Source organism: Amblyraja radiata, chromosome 17, assembly GCF_010909765.2.
Source record: "Amblyraja radiata isolate CabotCenter1 chromosome 17, sAmbRad1.1.pri, whole genome shotgun sequence".
Taxonomy (NCBI): Eukaryota; Metazoa; Chordata; class Chondrichthyes; order Rajiformes; family Rajidae; genus Amblyraja; species Amblyraja radiata.
In genome coordinates, this window is record NC_045972.1 from 40,091,032 (window position 1) to 40,111,289 (window position 20,258).

The window sequence follows — 20,258 nt, forward strand, 5'->3', positions numbered from 1 at the left end:
TCCGTTTGATGGTCCGTGATGGCCCAAGCGGCCAGTATTATTTTTAAATAATTCAATTGCTAACAAAAATAGAGAATGCTGATTACACTCAATAAAAAGCATCATCAGTGAGAAATGAAGCAAAGGGGACATTTTGAGTCAAAAGTCCCTTTGCCAGAATGGTGAATATGAGAAGACGAGCATGTTTTGTCCTACCACCCCTTCTACTATTGTTGATATACCTCTGTCCTTCCCACCTCCCCTCTCAGTTAATTAAAATGTTTGCTTTCACATGTTTGATTTCAGTTTTGTTGCAGAGTTCTTGGCAGCTCTGTTTCCTCCCACGGATTCTGCTGGACCTACTGAGTTTTTCTATTATTCCCTCGATTTGTGTTTCTGATTTCTAGCATCTGCAGTTTATTGCTCTTTAATAAACCGCCAGGCTCTCATTGTATCTTTGATTGATTAATGTATCCTTTTAATATAAAAAAGGAAGACAATTTGAAAACTCTCAGCACATCAAGTAGAGAGAATGATAGCTTGTGTTTTAAATTAAAAGTCAATGACCTTTCAGAAGTCCAGTTTACTAAAATGCAGCTTTGAAATTAGTAAAGGCTCCAAGAAAATTGAATTCATGATGTTGAAATGTCAAACCGTGACCGTGTCTTTAAATATATATTGAACTTAAAACAGGGTTGAGAGATACAACATGGAAACAGGCCCACCAAGTCTACGCCGACCATCGATCACCCGATCACAAGTTCTGTACTTTCCCATCCTACACAATTTACAGAAGCCAAATAACCTACAAACCTGCGCATCTTTGGAATGTGGGAGGAAACTGAAGAATCCAGAGAAAACCGATGTAGTCACAGGGAGAATGTACAAACTCCGTACAGGCAGTACCCATAGTCAGAATCGAACCCTAGTCTTGGTGCTGTGAGGCAGCAGTTCTACCATTGCGCTACTGTGATACAAGGGGAGAGATTACATAATATTTCAGTATTGTTCTTTATAAATGAGGAATTCCCTTTAAAAGAAGCAAATAATGTTATTGGGGGTGTGTCTAGGCATTCATAGAAGGCAGATGCAGTAAAAATTTTGATCTGAATTTAATTTTGCATTGTCGTGAGTGAATTAATAGATCTTTATGTTATTTTCATACAGTTGCTACAAGAGGCAGCATTCTTTATTTCCTGGTTGTTGAGATGAGTATGGTGAACGTGATGTATCAGACATCTCTGCGGCAATTCCTTGGGATCTTTGACCTATCATTAGTCAGGTTGGTACCATAATTGTCTTTGCTTAGATTGAACAGTCATAGTTCATTCCTTCTTTCTGGCTGTCCCACCAATTTTCATTGCAATTTTTTTAATATTAAAGATATTTATGTTGTATTTAATTAATTTCCTTTCAAAACAAATTCTACCAGATCCATCAGAAGCCCATTCACCAGCAAGAGAATAGTGAGCATCATTGATTATATGACATATGAGGTCTATGCCTACACAGCTCGTGGGTTGTACGAACAACACAAATTCCTTTTCACGCTTCTGCTCACATTGAAAATTGACATGCAGAGCCACAAGGTTAAGCATGAAGAATTTTTCACTCTCATAAAAGGTAACTTTGTTCAAAGGCAGTGAATCTATAACTTTAAAAACAATAATGTTTAAATGTTTTTGTGATAGCTAAATTAAAGAGCACGGACTTGAGTTGTGAATTGTTTTTATCAAAAACAATCCATACGTTCAAACTTCAATTTTCCATATTTTAATATCTATCAGACCTCTTTAATCTGCTTGTTTTTGTTGTCTAGGCAAGGGCACCAAACCACTTCTTCTCTGGCTGTGACTGCCAGGAGGTTTATGTTAATTTTTATGTAGTTGTGTGTCTTTGGTATGACTATGGCAGAATCAAATTCCTTGTATGTTTCTACAAACTTGGCTAATAAATTAATTACAATTACAATCGTGCTCTCTGTATCTCATATAGTTACTCCGTTGACAGTCTGATAGATTTATTATGTTTAGGAAGGAACTGCAGATGCTGGTTTACACCGAAGATGGACACAAAATGCTAGAGTAACTCAACGGGACAGGCAGCATCTCTGGAGAGATGGAACCGAAACGTCACCCATTCCTTCTCTCCAGAGATGCTGCCTGTCCCGTTGAGTTACTCCAGCATTTTGGATTTATATGTTTTTAACTCTGGGCTCCATATTATGTGTCCTCACATTTAAATTTCAGGTGGTGCCTCACTGGATCTCAAAACCTGTCCTCAAAAACCCGCCAAGTGGATTCTTGATATGACATGGCTAAATCTAGTTGAACTCGGTAAACTTCATCAGTTTAGAGACATCCTTGTCCAGGTAAAGTGCACGGCAATCAGTTAAAGGCCATTGAATTTGTCATTGTGTGCTAAGTAAAAATACTCATTTATTTAGCTTTGATCGCAGACTTAGGCAAGCATTAAAATGTTGAATATGTGGAATATTCTTCTATCTAGTTGGCCAAGGTAGTGTTCTGACAAACTTTAAATCCAAGCTGTAACTTCCAAATGTAACTTTTGATAACCAAATAGGAAAATGCATCAAAATGGCTGCTACTATTGCTACATATGATTAACTTGCACCTATTCAACTCAGTGCAGACTGCGTGTGAAATTTTTTGAGCCCTGCTTGCTGTCATAATTACAGCTTACAACCAACATTACCCACATTGTTGACTGCATTAGAACATCACCCAATGGCAAATTAAACACGTGACAGGCACCAGTTTTTGTAAGCTGGCCGTGTTTAAACTCAGCCTGTAACTTTTGATGGTGAAGTGCGTTGCTGGAAAGGGCCTCATTTGAATTACATGGGACTATGGTCTTCATAAAAGAATAAAATGAGTAGTTGCCTGGAAACTAGTATTTATGAAAAGGAGTCTTGCAAATGACATCAAAATCAACGCGAAAAAAAATCTACACATATTTAGAATAGAAAAGGTGGTAGAGGAGTAGAAGTGGAAAGATCAAAATGAATGAAGAAAATAATGCCACCCATTGAATTTCTATTGTAAAGTCGCGCTAGACAATTTTGACAAATTTGCCTCTCAGCCTTTTAGCTCCGAAATCTGCAGTAGTTCATATATATATATATATATATATATATATATATATATATATATATATATATATATATATATATATATATATATATATATTAAAAATTGCACAAAAAGTCTGACAATGCGACCTTGTCCATTCTAACAAAATCTGGATCAATCTTAATATTTGCATTTACCTACCCTCTTTTGCATAAACAAATAGCCACGGTTTTTTTTCCTCTATCCTTTCAATTTTGCACAGCTGTAGGAACTTAGCTGGATATTTATTACAGAGTCTATTGAGCAAACTGAATGCAGCTCATTATATGGAGTGGCAGATGGAAAGAATATCTGTACTTGTTCTGGATTTCTGCTCCAAATAAATATTTTTTTTAAAGACCCAACAAACATGCAGTTGTTCTTCCCTCCCAAATAACTCTACAGTATATGTCTCTTGTCACTTAATGCTACAACTAGAGAGTAGTCCTGAACTACTAACTGCCTCATTGGTGACCCTCAAACTATATTTGATCGGACTTTAATGGCTTTATCTTGAACTAAACGTTATTCCCTTATCATGTATCTGTACACTGTAAATGGTGAATTGTAATCATGTATTGTCTTTCCCCTGACTGGTTAGCACACTACAAAAGCTTTACACTGTATATGTGACAATAAACTGAACTTAAATAACTCTGTTTCAATTTAAATAGGTTATTCATAAGTGTCCTTCAGGCTTGCATCTTCCTCTTGTATTACCTACATGTGTATAAATACAACCAATATAAATATTCATACTCTTGATGTCAGGTTTGCAAAATAGATAGTAGTTTCCAATCAGTATTCAGTTGAATGCAAGAGACCAGGTGATTTAAGTGTTACCAGATACTGAAGACTGGACATAGTATTTATGGATAAATAGTAGGTATTGTTAACATTCTTGTTAAAATGCTACTGGATGGGAAATGTGACTAGATTAGAAAAGTCTGACATTACCTAAAGATTAAAAACTTGTTAAAACTATTTTAGATCTTTCCACAAAATACCATTAAATGTTGTGATTATTCAATATCACAGTTCTATTTCTGATATTTTAATGAACTCTAAAGGTACTCAAGATGAATTTAACTGAAAATTATTAGCAGTATAAAAAATCCCAGATGGTTTAACTAGAGAGTCCAATGAGAATGATGGATTGAGATCCTAGACATAATATTAAGTTTGTTGACTTTGGGTGCGGCTGTAGTAGGGATTCCATAATGGGTGTCGGCGTTACTTTGGCAAGGAGATAGGGGGAAAAAATCATCAAATCAATGCAGAATTTGGCAGATTGAAATTACGTGGAGCAAAGGGAAAATTCTTTCATGCCAACTAGCACGGGTTGCACATGGTCCGTCTCATGTTTGTCTTGATTAACAGCTTTAAAAAATGCAAACAGCGTCGAGATAGTTTTTACGGTTGAATGATCTAACTTAGTTCCCCCTATTGCAGACATTATGTATTTCCAGCACTAAATCATCATGCACAGTGGTTACCATGTTCAGAGAGCAGTCTGACAATTTTTACAAACATTAATGCATGATTGAATAGCGGAGTAGACTTGATGGGCCGAATGGCCTAATGCTGCTCCTGTAACTTATGGAAATAGATGGGTGGCAAAATGTTGCTTGCTAAACTCTCTGCCTGTACTCTAGTGCTCCCCATGTGTGAAATTCAGGTTTGGAGAGTTTTCAATTTGTTTTGAATTGCATTTCCCTTGACTGCTCTTTACCTGTTTATTACATTTATAGATTGGTGAAAATGAGAAGCAGTGGAAAAGTTGGTTTGATAAAGATGCACCAGAAGAGGAAACGTTTATGCCTAATGATTACCATCAATCTCTGGATTGCTTTCGCAAACTTTTATTAGTCCGATCCTGGTGTCCAGACAGAACAATTGCACAGGTGGAGCTACTGCAAATAAGAAATGATTGATAACTGCCTTTAACATAGTTAAATGGAAATTATATCACAAAAGTAGGCTGTTCCTCCATAGCAGTCCATGTTGGTATTCAATCCCCAAACAAGCAGTGAAATGTAATACACGGCGAAACTGCTGGAAAAGTTCAGCAGGTCATGGAACATCTATGGAAAGAGAAACTGAGTTAATGTTTCAGGTCCAAGACCACGTGTCGCAATTCTGTTTCCCTTTCTACGTGTATTGCCTGACCTGCTGGGTGTTTCCAGCATTTTCTGCTTTTATTTCAGGTTTCTAATGTCGGGAGATTTCTTTACTTTTCATAGTCTTATGTGTCTATTCTGATCTTATATCCTGCCATTTCCTTCGAATACTTATTTTACCTACTCTTAAATATCATTAAGTCACACATTCAATATCCATCATATTATAAATTTTCAATCAATATTAACAATCTGCTCAAATCTGTTCTTCCCCATTGTCCTGCATCAACGATGGTTCTGTTAGTAGCCACACTGTTGCTCAAGACCCAGTGAAGAGACTTGAGCATAAAAACCAGCCTGACACAATGCGTTATTGAGAGAATGGTGAACTGTTAGAAATGTTGCATTTCAGATGAAATGCCAAATTAAATCCTTGTGTGTGTGGATGTAAACGATCCCATGATGGAGCTTCAATAAAGAATGGTGGAATGGTCTCGAGTGTCCTTATTGATACTTATTCCTAAAATACTTGGACCAATATGTGATGAAAGTTGTGTGGGTGAGGTCCTTTTCACTTCACTCTTCGAGAAATTGATGAGTATTAATGGGAATTTCCTTAGATTACAACTATGAATGAAAAATTGTCCATTGGCTGTAAAGTGTTCTGGAATTGTTCTTTATAAATCTTGGCCTTTGATGTTCCCTTTTTGATTTTCAACATTTCTGTGTCATTATTTTTCATGTCCATGGTTCAATTAGGTAATGCCAACTCATCATGATTTTCTCGATACTTGTTTCTTTTCTTGGAGAAACTACCCGATAATCTCCCATTTGTTGTGTTACTCAGATTTTTAAAAATGTAACTTGAATCTCAACTACTGACCAGAGGCAAAGGTGAAACCTTTACAAGCTTAGCTAAGGTGACGTCAAATGTGGGTGTACCTAATTCCTTGCGTCTTGACTAAGATCAGTTAATTAGGTATGGATATATTCTTCAACTTTTCATAGAGAGAGATTTTATTCTCTGTGGTTCACTGCCATTTGAGATATTGTGTTTATCCACTAGATGAAGAGATCGTTTTTATGGTGTCGATTTCCATATACTCCATTACACTTGTATTCAGACCCAGCAAAAATGCAGAAATATTTTCACTCGGATATAACGTTGATTCTTTACAGGATAAATCATACTTGCTTCTTGAAATAACATTCTTAAATAATTATTTTGTCCACATACAGGCTCGTAAGTATATCATGGACTCTCTAGGCAAGAGATACGTAGAAGGTGTCATCCTGGATCTTGAAAGGAGCTGGGAGGAGACTGAACCCAGGACCCCACTCATCTGTTTCCTCTCCATGGGATCGGATCCGACAGATCGCATCATTGCTCTTGGAAAGAGACTGAAAATCGAGACTCGCAGTGTGTCCATGGGCCAGGGCCAAGAGATGCATGCACGCAGATTACTACAGCATACCATGACAAGTGTAAGAAAAATATCATGCACTCATCTGGCACAGATAGGGTATACAGTCAGACACCCTAGTTCCCAGGGTGGAATTGTCAAAGGCTAGAGGGCATAGCTTTAAGGGGAGAGGAGCAAAGTTTAAAGAAACATGTGGGGCAAGTTTTTTTTACACTGGAAAGTGCCTGGAAAGTGTTGCTGAGGTGGTGGTGGAGGCAAATATGATAGTGGCATTTAAGAGGCTTTTAGATAGTTACATTGATATGCTTCTCTGGAGACAAGGAATAGGTGACTTCTTTAGTCTGAAGCAGAGTCTCGACCCGAAACGTCACCTATTCCTTTTCTCCAGAGATGCTGTCTGACCTGCTGAGTTACTCCAGCTTTCTGTGTCTATCTTTTGTTTAAACCAGCATCTGCAGTTTCTTCCTACACATATATCTGATCTGTCGGATAACACACATGACAATAAAAATCCTAAACTTAACAGATTAACGTATGAAGAATGAATTATTATCTGTTCATACCTGTAACTAAATATTCTTCAGATTTGTTTTAAATTCAATGCAATGAATTTAATTGTCTTTGGGATTCCTTTTAAGGGAGGTTGGGCTTTACTGCAGAATTGCCACCTAGGACTGGATTTCATGGATGAATTGATGGATACAGTCACAGAAACTGAAACTATACAGGATTCATTTCGACTCTGGATAACTACTGAAGTTCACAAGAACTTTCCTATTACTCTGCTGCAAATGTCCATAAAGTTTACCAATGAAATACCACAAGGATTAAAAGCTGGATTGAAACGCACATTCTCAGGTAGAAAAGTAATTTACTCGATCAACACTTGTATGCAATGTTTTAATGATTTCTTGTGACTGCTAGCAAATTGGGACCAAATATATTTTTAAAAATTCACTTTGTGTCTTCTCCTCTAAAAGAATTTGGACAACTGGTAGATGTTTTACCCAGGTCTGGGCATCCACCTTGTTGCTTAACTTTTGTAATTAGGCCTTGCTCTGTTTCTTGTTGATCATTAAGATGAAAGAATGTCTTAGGCTTAGTTGAAAGAATGGATCGACTGGGCATATTCACTGGAATTTAGAAGGATGAGAGGGGTTCTTATAAAAAAATATAAAATTCTTAAGGGATTGGACAGGCTAGATGCAGGAAAAATGTTCACGATGTTGGGGGAGTCCAGAACCAGGGGGTCACAGTGTAAGAATAAGGGGTAGGCCATTTAGGACTGAGATGAGTAAAAATGATTTCACCCAGAAAGTTGTGAATCTGTGGAATTCTCTGCCACAGAATGCTGTGGAGGCCAATTCACTGGATGTTTTCAAGTTAGATTTAGCTCTTAGCCCTAAGAGGAATCAAGAGACATGGGAAAAACCAGAACGGGGTACTGATTTTGGATGATCAGCCATGATCACATTGAATGGTGGTGCTGGCTCAAAGGGCCAAATGGCCTACTCCTTAATTCTATGTTTCTGTGTTTCTATATATTTTATTTCTTTTTTCATCCTTGTGAAATTTACCCTAGAGCTAATTTTTTTTTTTTTAATCTGTCAGACTATTTAAACGTATTGTGGGCAGCAGTCAGCTCATGTGACACTATACCTGCTGAACAACATATCTACGTCTCAGCAAAGTGGAAAGAAACTAACTCACACCGCAGCACGGACCTATGAATCACCTGTTTTCTGTTTTCAAGAGAGAGTTATTAGCTCTTAGGGCTAACAGTATCAAGGGATATGGGGAGAAAGCAGGAACGGGGTGCTGATTTTGGATGATCAGCCATGATCATATTGAAGGCAGTGTTGGCTCAAAGGGATGAATAGCCTACTCCTGCACATGTTTTCATTGTTAAGAAAGTCACTGAGCAGCTGTGAAACTTGCTTTGTGAATATTGATTATCTTAAGTATTACTCGCGAGCTAATCCACTGCGCATTTCTGTGTTGTGAGACTAAGGTTTGTTAGCATATAGTTCAGTAGGATCACATAATGATGTGGGTATTCAGTCAAGCATTAAATTCAATCTGGGGCTGCTGGCCATAATGTAGGATTTTCATACAGGAGTAGATTTTCAATCTCACCTAATATTCATACTGCATTTTCTTTCAGTATGCATTGTATTTTCTCAGATCACCATGTTGACAGCAGGCATGGAGAATTTCCAAACCTCTCTCCTTTCATAATTAAAAGTTTCATCTTGTTTCTCTATATATATGTGTGTGTGTGTATGTGTGTGTTGTGATCGTATCCACGTCAAAACGGTACACGGTTGCGCTAAAATTTCCCACAATGTTACTCGTCGTCGCCCTTCAGATTGGATGTTATATTTCACGTTATTGATATTTCAAGGTTTAAAAAAGCCAACTTTAAGAAGATTTTTACTGTTAAGTCCTTGCTGCCCCAGCTTCCAGGGGGGTGTGGCCAGGGATAGTGGAATTGGAAGTGTTGGGGGGGGGGGGATCTTACATTGGGGAACGGGTTGAGATTGGGGACCACGCCTCCCTTGGGGGCTACGGTGTAGTGGTGGAACATTGCGTTGGGGTACCAGGCCCCCTGTGAGGCAAGGGAGTGGTGGAATCTTACATTGGGGAATGGGTTGCGTTCGGGGAATAGGCCTCCCCTGGGGGCTATGGGTGAGTGGTGGAATCTTACATTGGGGAATGGGTTGCGTTCGGGGATTAGGCCTCCCCTGGGGGCTATGGGTGAGTGGTGGAATCTTACATTGGGGAATGGGTTGCGTTCGGGGACTAGGCCTCTCGTCTGACAGGGACCCAATGAGTCCCACTTGGTCTAGTTATATATAAAATCAGTAGAACTAGTTAAATCTCAGAAGTATGGCTAATTAACTATATGCTTATTTTTGTAAATTTAGGACATTTACTGTGGAGCTGAAGACTAACTCACATAGGCTGCATAATATTGACAAAGGTACCGAAACCTGAAGTCCCACACCACTATAATAATAATAATAATACATTTTATTTATGGGCGCCTTTCAAGAGTCTCAAGGACACCTTGCAAAAATTTAGCAGGTAGAGGAAAAACATGTAAGGGGAATGAAATAAATAGTAGAGACATGACTAGTACACAAAGTAAAGACAGAATACAATTCAAAACACAATATGAGGCAATTAATGCACAGATGAAAAGGGAGGGGGACGTGGGGCTAAGGATAGGCAGAGGTGAAGAGATGGGTCTTGAGGCGGGATTGGAAGATGGTGAGGGACACGGAATTGCGGATCAGTTGGGGGAGGGAGTTCCAGAGCCTGGGAGCTGCCCTGGAGAAGGCTCTGTCCCCAAAACTGCGGAGGTTGGACTTGTGGATGGAGAGGAGACCGGCTGATGTGGATCTGAGGGACCGTGAGGGTTGGTAGGGGGAGAGGAGGTTAGTGACATATGGGGGGGGCCAGATGGTGGAGGGCTTTGTAGGTGAGGATCAGGATTTTGTAGGTGATCTGGTGGGAGATGGGAAGCCAGTGAAGTTGTTTGAGGACTGGAGTGATGTGATGCCAGGATTTGGTGTGGGTGATGAGTCGGGCGGCTGCGTTCTGGACCAGTTGGAGTCGGTTGATGTAGGTGGAACTGATGCCAAGGAGAAGTGAGTTGCAATAGTCCAGTCGGGAGGAGATGAAGGCATGGATGAGTCTTTCAGCAGCGGGAGATGTGAGAGAGGGTCTGAGTTTGGCGATGTTGCGGAGATGAAAGAAGGAGGTTTTAATGACATGGCGGATGTGAGGCTCAAGGGAGAGGGTGGAATCAAAGATCACGCCAAGGTTGCGGGCCTGGGGAGATGGGGAGACAGTGGTGCCGTCGATGGTGAGAGTGGGGTTATTGATTTTGCTGAGTGTGGCTTTGGAGCCTATGAGGAGGAATTCTGTCTTATCGCTGTTGAGTTTGAGGAAGTTATGTTGCATCCAGGTTTGTTCACTATGTTCAGGAATACAAACACCTATCACCAACGTACACAACCTTAATCCTATTTCAACAATGGAACACTGCAGCCCATCTCTTGCACTACTATGGACTTGACCCTTTTTCTAATTATGATTTTTTGCACGGTTATGTTGCCTTTTGCAAATACTTTCTTTTAGAATTTCCTGTTCTGACATGCCATGAGAATTGTCAAGGAAACTTCACCAATCCAGTTTTAATTTTAATGTTTTTAAGGTGTCACCCAAGACCTACTAGAGATCAGTAACATGCCACACTGGAAATTTATGTTGTATGCAGTAGCTTTCCTTCATTCTGCTGTGCAAGAAAGACGCAAGTTTGGACCTCTTGGGTGGAACATCCCTTATGAGTTTAATCAAGCTGACCTAAATGCAACAATCCAGTTTGTGCAAAACCATCTTGATGACCTGGATGGCAAAAAGGTACCTGACATTGTTCGCAAAGATGTTTTTCTGACCATTCTGACTTTTTAATAAATTATATTATTTGTAATTCAAATAAATTCAAATTTGAATTCAGATAAATTCATGCTTTGTACAGATTAAATATTTGATCCTCATTTCTGATAATTTGAAACCAACACTATCCTCACCACAGATTAGTCATGTAAGAGATGAGATGCAGTTGTGCTTTAGAACGTACAACATACAATAATATACAGCACAGGAACAAACCCTTTGGTCCATTATGTCAGTACTGACCATGATGTCAATGTAAACCAATCCCATCTGTCTGCAAGTGGGCAAGGTCTAATTATATGGTCCATTCAAATCTATTAAATGTTCCAAGGTACTTAATAGACAATACTTGACACCAAGCCACTAAGGGAGACATTAAGGCAGTTTACTAAAAGCTTGGTTAGTGGTGTATGTTTCAAGGAACTGCTTAATAAGGAGGGAGATGGCAAATATATTTAGATTTTCAGAGTTTAGGATCAGATGGGTAAAGCTAACAGCAATGAACAAGATTAGGATTTAGTCCCTGGGTTTGTTCCAGTATTCATTTGAGGCTACAGATGAAATAACAACTTTTACTTTGCCTCAATCCCTTTATACCTTTGATTAACATGAATCCACTCATTTCAAAATCCACAAACTGAACATGAAATGTTTGCGACATTTATCCTCAAATGCCGAGCATTAACTTATGTCACCTAATGTGCTTTTCTTTAGATACAACACAAAATGTTGGAGTAACTCAGCGGGACAGGCAGCAAGCATCTCTGGGGAGAAGGAATGGGTGACGTTTTGGGTCGAGACCCTTCTTCAGACTTCTCTCCAGAAATGCTGCCTGTTCTGCTGAGTTACTCCAGCACTTTGTATCTACAGTTTAAACCAGCATCTGCAGTTCCTTCCTATACATTTTGCCTGCTTTTCTTATTCCATATGTTTCCAAAATTTGAAAATCATTTCTTAGCCTTCTCACCTCAAAGGAATATAATCCTACATTATCTGATCTGTCCTCGTATTTAGACCTTGGTGTCCATGTTTAAATCGATAAATCTATACTCTGCTTCTCACAAGGCCTCTTTCCACATTGTGAGATGTAACACAATGGTGGACCTGATACGAGGGCAGTTTAAGGCGAGGTGTAGAAGATTTAGAGGGGATCTAATGAGGATTTTATTTCATACTGAACTTTAGAGTGTGGAATATGTTGATTGAATACGTGGTTAGGGCAGATACTTTCACAGCATCAGAAGCAATTGAATCACCAATATAAGCTATGGATGAAATGCCAGTAAATGGGATGAGAGTGGATGGATACAATGGATGACAGGGACAAAATCTAGTGCTGTATGACTCTTTGATTCTTTTATTATGACTTTCCCTGGTATTGCATCCAGAACTGGAATCCAGCATGCTATTATCTAGCACTGCATGTCAATATAGATTGTATTTGCATGGTACACTGTTACTTATCAACATTTAATTTCTGAAACTATGTCATTGCAAAATTATTTTACTTCAACCTGTAATCTTTAGTTTCTGTCTTGGCTATGGGTTAATCAAAAGATTATGTAGTTACCTCAGAGAAAAACTGTGTCTTGTTGAATAGGGCGTGTCGTGGAATACAATTCACTACATGATTGGAGAGATCCAGTACGGAGGACGTGTCACGGATGATTACGACAAGCGACTTTTAAACACATTTGCTAACGTGTGGTTCAGTGAAAATATGTTCAAACCAAACTTCTGTTTTTATAAGGATTACACCATCCCGAACTCCACAACACCAGAACAATATATACAGCACATACAGGTTTGCTTTATATATTACAGAGGAACACCTATCGGGCAATGATTTTGTACCTTTCAGTACTTTTAAGAAAAAAAAAAAATTATAATTGGAAGTTTTTAGGAAGTAAAATTTCTTGTGGTTTATATGTACATCTGTTTTTCTTATAAAGAGAAACACATTAGATCTTCCTAATAAAACCTTTCTGCCCACATTTTATTTTTGACCCTTTCACCATACTTCACTGTCAGGCTAAATTATATGTACATTTAATTAGAGCAATTTATTTTACATTTCAATGAATAATATGCAGGGTTCAGTGAATCATCTATTCCTTAAGGAAAGAAAATAACATGGCCTATGAATGCAGTTGTGCTTTTATTCAGCATTACGCAATTGCAAACTCTTTCATTCCAGAGAAGTAAAATATGATAACAATATTTTGGATTTCCTCATCTCTCCCTGAACATTTGACTGAGCATTTGTAGAAACAGTGAACTGCAGATGCTGGTTCACAAAAAAAAGACACAAAGCATTGGAGGCACTCAGCGGGTCAGGCATGGATAGGTAACCTTTTGGATTGGGACCCTTCTACACACTGATTGTGAGGGGGGGGGGGGTGGTAGCTTACAACGCAATGGTATGAACATTGAATTCTCCAATTTTAGGTACTTTTATGTAACTACAGCCCTCTCCATTCTTCCCCCACACGCTCCCTCCCCCCTCTCCAGCCTTCCTCTATCTTTACAATGTTCTTTCCTCTACCTTCACAATTTGCAACTGCAATCCTTTTGTCGCACCTTCTTTCCTCTCATCTCTCTGGTTATTCTGTTGATATTCTGGATATTTGGATTGAAAGGCGGGATATTCTGATGGATAAGGATCAAGGTCTGTGAAATGACAGCTGCGGATATTTTTTTTTAATTGTTTCATGATTAGTTTTTGATGACTAGATTAAAGGAAAATCTTCGTCATCAGATTTTAAATACCTCCTATAATCTTGCCTTCACGTCTCTCTGCGGTTGACAATTACAAATATTTAACAGTCTCTGCAAGAAGAAATTCATCTGCACCTCAGTTTTGAATGACTGCCCCTTATCTTGTAAACACAACCCCTCATTCATGCCGCTTTCAATTGTGGATGCTCTTCAACATCTATTTTGTTATGACTATTGAGGATTACATTAGTTTTTAAATCTGATTTCACCTATAGATGCAATGTATCAATTATGAAAATGTAATCTGAAAAATTATATGTTTGATTTAACACTAGAAAAATCAGAAATCCATGGTGAATGACTGTTGCTTCCTCTGTTGTGATGTTGACATTTGAAAAACTTACATAATGCTCATCCAATCTCCAGCAGAAAACCTGATCATAAAATTCAGGAAAATAATTTGGAGATTGTGCCTGTTTAACATACTTTGTACTGTGCCTTACTAGAGCCTACCAGCATATGACACCCCAGAGGTCTATGGTCTTCACCCAAATGCTGATATTACTTATCAAAGCAAACTTGCCCAAGACGTTCTAGATACAATTCTTAACATCCAGCCAAAGGATAGCTCAGCAGAGGATGGTGAAACCCGGGAGGCTGTTGTTGCCCACATTGCCGATGATATGTTGATGAAGTTACCTCCTAATTACATTGTTTATGAAGTAAGTGGCATGGGAAATCTTCATCTTCTCAACTCAGAATGGTAACATTAGGAATTTTCTATGGTTAGAGGCTAACTAAAATTTAATCCTGCATTTACTGTATGTGCCTGATCTCCCGGTTGCTAAACACTTTAATTCATCTTATCGACTGACGTCTATTACAAACCCACTGACTCCCACAACTATCTCGACTACACTTCTTCCCACCCTGCTTCCTGCAAAGACTGTACCCTACTCCCAATGACTCCATCTACGCTGCAACTGCGCACCAGATGAGGTGATGGAGTTAGGAAGGAGAGATAAATCAGCCATGATTGAATGGCAGAATAGACTGATGGGCTAAATTGCCTAATTCTGCTCCTGCATGATATAGAAATCTGCAAAATAAATAGAATTAATTAATTAGCAATATTTCTGGTATTTAATCTTGCTTTAATTTTTATTGAATTACATGTTTTGCTGCATGGACAAACATGACCCGCGATTTGCTTAATATTTTGGTTTCCATTTCCTTATTTCAGGTTAAAAACAGGTTAGCAAAGATGGGTGCTATTCAGCCAATGAATATCTTCCTCCATCAGGAAATCGATCGAATGCAGAAAGTTATTTCATTGGTGCGCAGCACGTTAATGGATCTGAAGCTGGTCATCGACGGTACAATTATTATGAGTGAAAACTTGCGGGATGCACTCGACTGCATGCACGACGCTCGTATACCAGCCAGGTGGCTTAAGGTAAAGTAACAGCTTGTAATTGAGCACAATATTTATTTTGTGATTGTGTGATTTTCCGCACTATTACTGCTATTCTTGCAAAATGTTTTCATTTACAAAAGATAATTTCCTCCGTCTTCAACCTTGTTTGCCTTGTTAATGCTTTCATCTATGTTAAACACCATTCACGGAATAACCTCTAAAATCTGGCGAAATTACTTGGAGATTGCAAGAACAAGTCCACATCTATCCTTTAGTTGATGTGGAGGACTAGTTCAGTGACAGACAGCAAATTCAACCTTTGATAAAATAATTGCTCTTGGCAAGATCCATCAATTAATTAATCTCCATGCGTCCATGCATTTCTTTAAGCTTACCGTTTTATGAATAGTGTATAAATTGACAAACTCTTCCAGCAGTTGAATGGCATTCAAATAATCCTGATATAAATGTACGTTGTGCATTATCTTTGGCAAAATATAGTGCAGACCTGGATCATTTATGGAAGTTGAATCTCTATCCAAAGTAGGGGCATCTGGTCATTATAAATGTGTTTCTTTTAAATTTTACCAAGGCATCTTGGACCTCAAGCACGCTGGGATTCTGGTTCACCGAACTATTGGAAAGGGATCGTCAGTTCCATTCTTGGATATTCGAAGGGAGGCCAAATAGTTTCTGGATGACGGGTTTCTTCAACCCTCAAGGCTTCCTTACAGCTATGAGACAGGTTAGTAAATCATTCACCTCAAGTCAATCATTTTGAGTCAATTGAGGTAAGATCCAGATGCTTGGTCAAAATAATAAATAGCTATTTAGTCCAATGTTCCCGGTGCACATGTGCAACTTTTATGCCCTATGTCTTCCAAATATCTGCCTTAATGAAACTTAGCAGCAGTGTGAGAGACAAGGAGTGTTATCCACACCTTGCTTCAAAAACAATAAGTAAAATGAATGCCCTGGCGCTTTGTTTGAGTAGCAACAGTTGATGCAATAATGTTGGGCAGGACAACACAAACACTTTATGCCCTTGTGTTCCCCTGAACGGAACCATCAGCAATTAGGTACATCCTCAGTTTAATTTATCATCCAAAGGAGATTACCTGTGACAAGATAATGCTCCCCGAATCAGACATTGGTCTGTTTCGGGACATATGACAATAAAACACCCTTGACTACTAAAAGATCAAGCTGATGCTGATCCCACCTCGAACTAACACTTCTTCAAGAGTGAAGGCAAATTATGAGTTTCTCAACCGTGAGTCTAATTTTATAATCTGTGTGGAGTCAATCCATTCTTTGAGGCTGAAGGCTTTCAAGATGGAAACTTTGCATTTTCTTTTGGGCGGATAAATGTGATACATATTGGTCCACAGCAAACCAGAACTTTGTTTCCTTGGTGGAAAAACAAATGAAAAATATCCTCTCTAAAGTTTCTTGAAGGAAGACAAAAACTGAATTTATAGTTTGCTTGCATTGGTGACTAAATCTGTATCTGTTGTTGTACAGAGGTGAAAAGTGTTTGTGTTCACTCAGCCACCAGTACTTCATTACCAGAACTTCATTAGCAGAGAACCAGCCTAACATTCTGCATTGAATTCTTTCAATCAGAGAGAATATAATGTTGCTTTTTCATTGCATCTGAGCAATTGCATGTTAAAGGCTAACACTTCAACTTAGACAGTGCAAGCTTCAACCAAAAAGTATCACATTTTGTCTGCTTTGTAATGTCTCATCAAAAGTCAAAGATCCCCAAACTACCCCCAGAAGCATCCATACCATCCAAGGCTTTGAATGTTTAAAAATTGAATTTTAGAAAAATTATCAAATGTTTTATTGAATTTTGTGACACAAATAGTATTCTAAATTGTTTCTTAAAAATATAAAATGTGATTGTTATTCCGTTAAAATTGTATTAACATGGGTTTTCTTTTAAATATAGGAAGTTACACGAATTCATAAGGGCTGGGCTCTGGACAGTGTAGTGCTTCACAGTGATGTAACGAGAATATCAAAGGAAGATATTACCCAATCTCCTTCTGAGGGAGTCTATGTCTTTGGCCTTTATCTAGAAGGTGCAGGATGGGATCGGCGCAACCACAGATTGACAGAATCCAAACCAAAAGTTCTGTTTGAAATGTTGCCCATAATTCATATCTCTGCTATAAACCACCACGGTAAGTCAGTGAAATTAAGATTGACATTAACTGCGGATAAATTGTCAAAAGTACATGGAATAACTTTAAGATCCAATTCTCAGCCTTGACAGTGATGTCAGGGAGATTTACATCAAGTTTGACATTCATTTTTTAATATGCTACTTTATTATTTGATGAAATAAAACAATTCCGATACCACCCGTACTGCTGAATGTTTCTAGTATGTGTTGTTTTGTATTTTCTGAATCTCTTGCAAGGTTAGTTTCAGATTCCAAATTATTATTATCCAGGCATGTTGAGGTCTTTGCATTTGTTGCATATTTTGGCATTAATTATCAATAACGAATCTAAAATACCTTTCCAAGATGAGCAAAAGTAAAACAAAAAGTTTAGACGCCGGATGGGAAGCAAGTGGATGGTTGACTCAGCTGCATTGAGCCAAATGACCCTTTTCTGTGCAGATAAAGTCTGATTCTAATGAATATTTTTGATCAGAGTTGCAAATATAGTTGGTTCTGGAAATATAGGGGTGACTTAGAACAGTAAAGTCAAAAATAGTTAAAATGTTGAAAGACGGAGAACATTCAGGAAAAGGCTGATATGTGGCAAGTAACAGATGTTCCTGGCACTGATGACCTCCATAAGAATGTAACTGCAGGCACTGGACAATCAGCAGCATTATCACTGCCAAGTCTCCCTCTATCAGTTTCCTGGGTTACCATTGCCCAGAAACTCAATGGGACTGACAACGTAAACACTATGGCTTTGTGAATAAGGTATTGGGCTGGGTATTCTCTGGTGAATGATTCATCTCCGGAGACCCAAAAGTGTTTCCATCATCTGCAGGGTACAAATCAGCACGACAAAATACTCTGGGTGATTGCAAGGCTAACAACTCAACAAGCTTGACACCATTTTAGGACACGGCAGCCCATTTTATTGCTTGCCCATCAACTGCCCTCAATATTTATTTCCACCACCGATAGTTGATGGAGGGTAAACACTGCTGTACATACCTGGGCTACTCCAATACCTGAAAGCATGACTGTCACCATCAATAACAGGAGCAGCAAGCACTTGGGAACACCACCACCTGCAGGTTCCCTTCCACGTCACCTGGAGTTGACTTGGACAATAGACAATAGGTGCAGGAGTAGGCCATTCGGCCCTTCGAGCCAGCACCACCATTCAATGTGATCATGGCTGATCATCCCCAATCAGTACCCCGTTCTTGTCTTCTCCCCATATCCCCTGACTCCACTATCTTTAAGAGCCCTATCTAGCTCTCTCTTGAAAGTATCCAGAGAACCAGTCTCCACCGCCCTCTGAGGCAGAGAATTCCAGACTCACAACTCTGTGTGTGAAAAAATGTTTCCTCGTCTCTGTTCTAAATGGCTTACCCCTTATTCTTAAACTGTGGCCCCTGGTTCTGGACTTGCAATGTAACACTGGCCCTTCATTATAACTGCGTCTAAACCCTGCATTATTGACCCAAAAGCAGTTTTAGAGTACCTTCGCCAGAAGGACCATAGTGGTTCACAAAGGTGGTTCACTGCATCTATGAGATGGATGAGTAAATTGTGGATGTCGAGATCCCAAAATGGAATTAAAAACACTTGTTTTTCCAATAAATGATTTCAAATTCATCCATTGAAATTCTGAGACTTTAACTTTAGTAACCTTTGTCCTCTTTGCAGATTCTAAAGATGTACGGGTGTATTCCTGTCCTGTCTACAAAAAGCCAGTAAGAACTGATCTGAATTACATTGCCTCTGTCGACTTGAAAACGATGCGCCCACCTGATCACTGGATACTGAGAGGTGTTGCATTGCTCTGTGATGTGAAGTAGGAAGTTTACTTGACAGTCTAATGGTAAAGATTCAGGCGGAAAATGAAGATGAAGAGGAAACTACATTGACCAGAAGTTAACAATGCGATACAAGAGTAACCGTATTCCAATTGACCATTACCCAACTTCAAAGTAAGAAATCCAAATTCAAAGCAAGAAGTCTGGCTGAGAAAAGTTTGGCAATAAGAGCATGTAATTGTGCAGGAACAGGCACAGATCTGCTTCCACATGATCAGAAAGTCTCAATTGGCTGCAGTTATTCATTAAGTGGAATTTACTTGCAATAATAATCATAATAATGGAGTTGAATCTATAATGTGTTGCACAGCAGTGTTTTAATGATGTTGTTTGTTTACCCGGAGAACTGTGTGCCCTGGAATTTTGCATATTATCTTTAATACGCAAGATATAAAAACTCACTTATCCCCAAAATGTTTAACAGTATGCAAACGATATAATGAAGCAATGTTAGTGTGGTGCACTCTTACTCTTAACACATCAGATTATTTACACTGACCTCATAAGCAGTTTGACTTTTTAAATTCATTCTTGTACTTGCCCTGTTCAGCCTTTTACAGCTGATTGTAATTTTATTTCAATTGATACCTTTCTGAAGGCAAACTGTATTTGTAACTTGTCCATTATTGTTTCAGCTATGAGGTGTATGGATTATATCTGTTTATTTATCCCTGGAAGCCATTGGTGTTGCCAGTTACTTTACCCATGACTCCAATCTTCAGAGCTGCAGAAAAAAAAGTTGTCAACGTTTTACTTTTTAGACATAGATGCTGGTTACTGCACAAAAGGTCACAAAGTGCTGGAGTAACTCTGCAGGTCAAATGGATAGGCAATGTGTCAGGTCGATATCCTTCAGACTCAAAGAAATTTGGTTCTGACCCGAAACGTCACCTATCCGTGTTCTCCAGAGATGCTGCCTGACCTGTTGAGTTACTCCAGCATTTTGTGTCCTTTCCTTTTTCAG

General features: G+C 38.8%; 1 protein-coding gene across 1 annotated transcript in view; it reads left to right on the forward strand.

Annotated features, from left to right (window-relative positions):
* The window catches only part of LOC116982917 (dynein heavy chain 5, axonemal-like), a 110,983-nt gene extending 91,554 nt beyond the window's left edge, over nucleotides 1–19,429 (forward strand). Inside the window, exons 55-67 of the mRNA XM_033036471.1 lie at nucleotides 1,147–1,261; nucleotides 1,412–1,602; nucleotides 2,229–2,350; nucleotides 4,862–5,014; nucleotides 6,470–6,715; nucleotides 7,293–7,512; nucleotides 10,877–11,082; nucleotides 12,719–12,922; nucleotides 14,343–14,558; nucleotides 15,080–15,292; nucleotides 15,846–15,998; nucleotides 17,211–17,445; nucleotides 19,125–19,429. Of these exons, the coding sequence (XP_032892362.1) occupies nucleotides 1,147–1,261; nucleotides 1,412–1,602; nucleotides 2,229–2,350; nucleotides 4,862–5,014; nucleotides 6,470–6,715; nucleotides 7,293–7,512; nucleotides 10,877–11,082; nucleotides 12,719–12,922; nucleotides 14,343–14,558; nucleotides 15,080–15,292; nucleotides 15,846–15,998; nucleotides 17,211–17,445; nucleotides 19,125–19,276 (2,426 nt within the window). The 3' untranslated portion in view covers nucleotides 19,277–19,429. The remainder of the gene's footprint in view (nucleotides 1–1,146; nucleotides 1,262–1,411; nucleotides 1,603–2,228; nucleotides 2,351–4,861; nucleotides 5,015–6,469; nucleotides 6,716–7,292; nucleotides 7,513–10,876; nucleotides 11,083–12,718; nucleotides 12,923–14,342; nucleotides 14,559–15,079; nucleotides 15,293–15,845; nucleotides 15,999–17,210; nucleotides 17,446–19,124) is intronic.
* The last annotated feature ends 829 nt before the right edge of the window (nucleotides 19,430–20,258 follow it).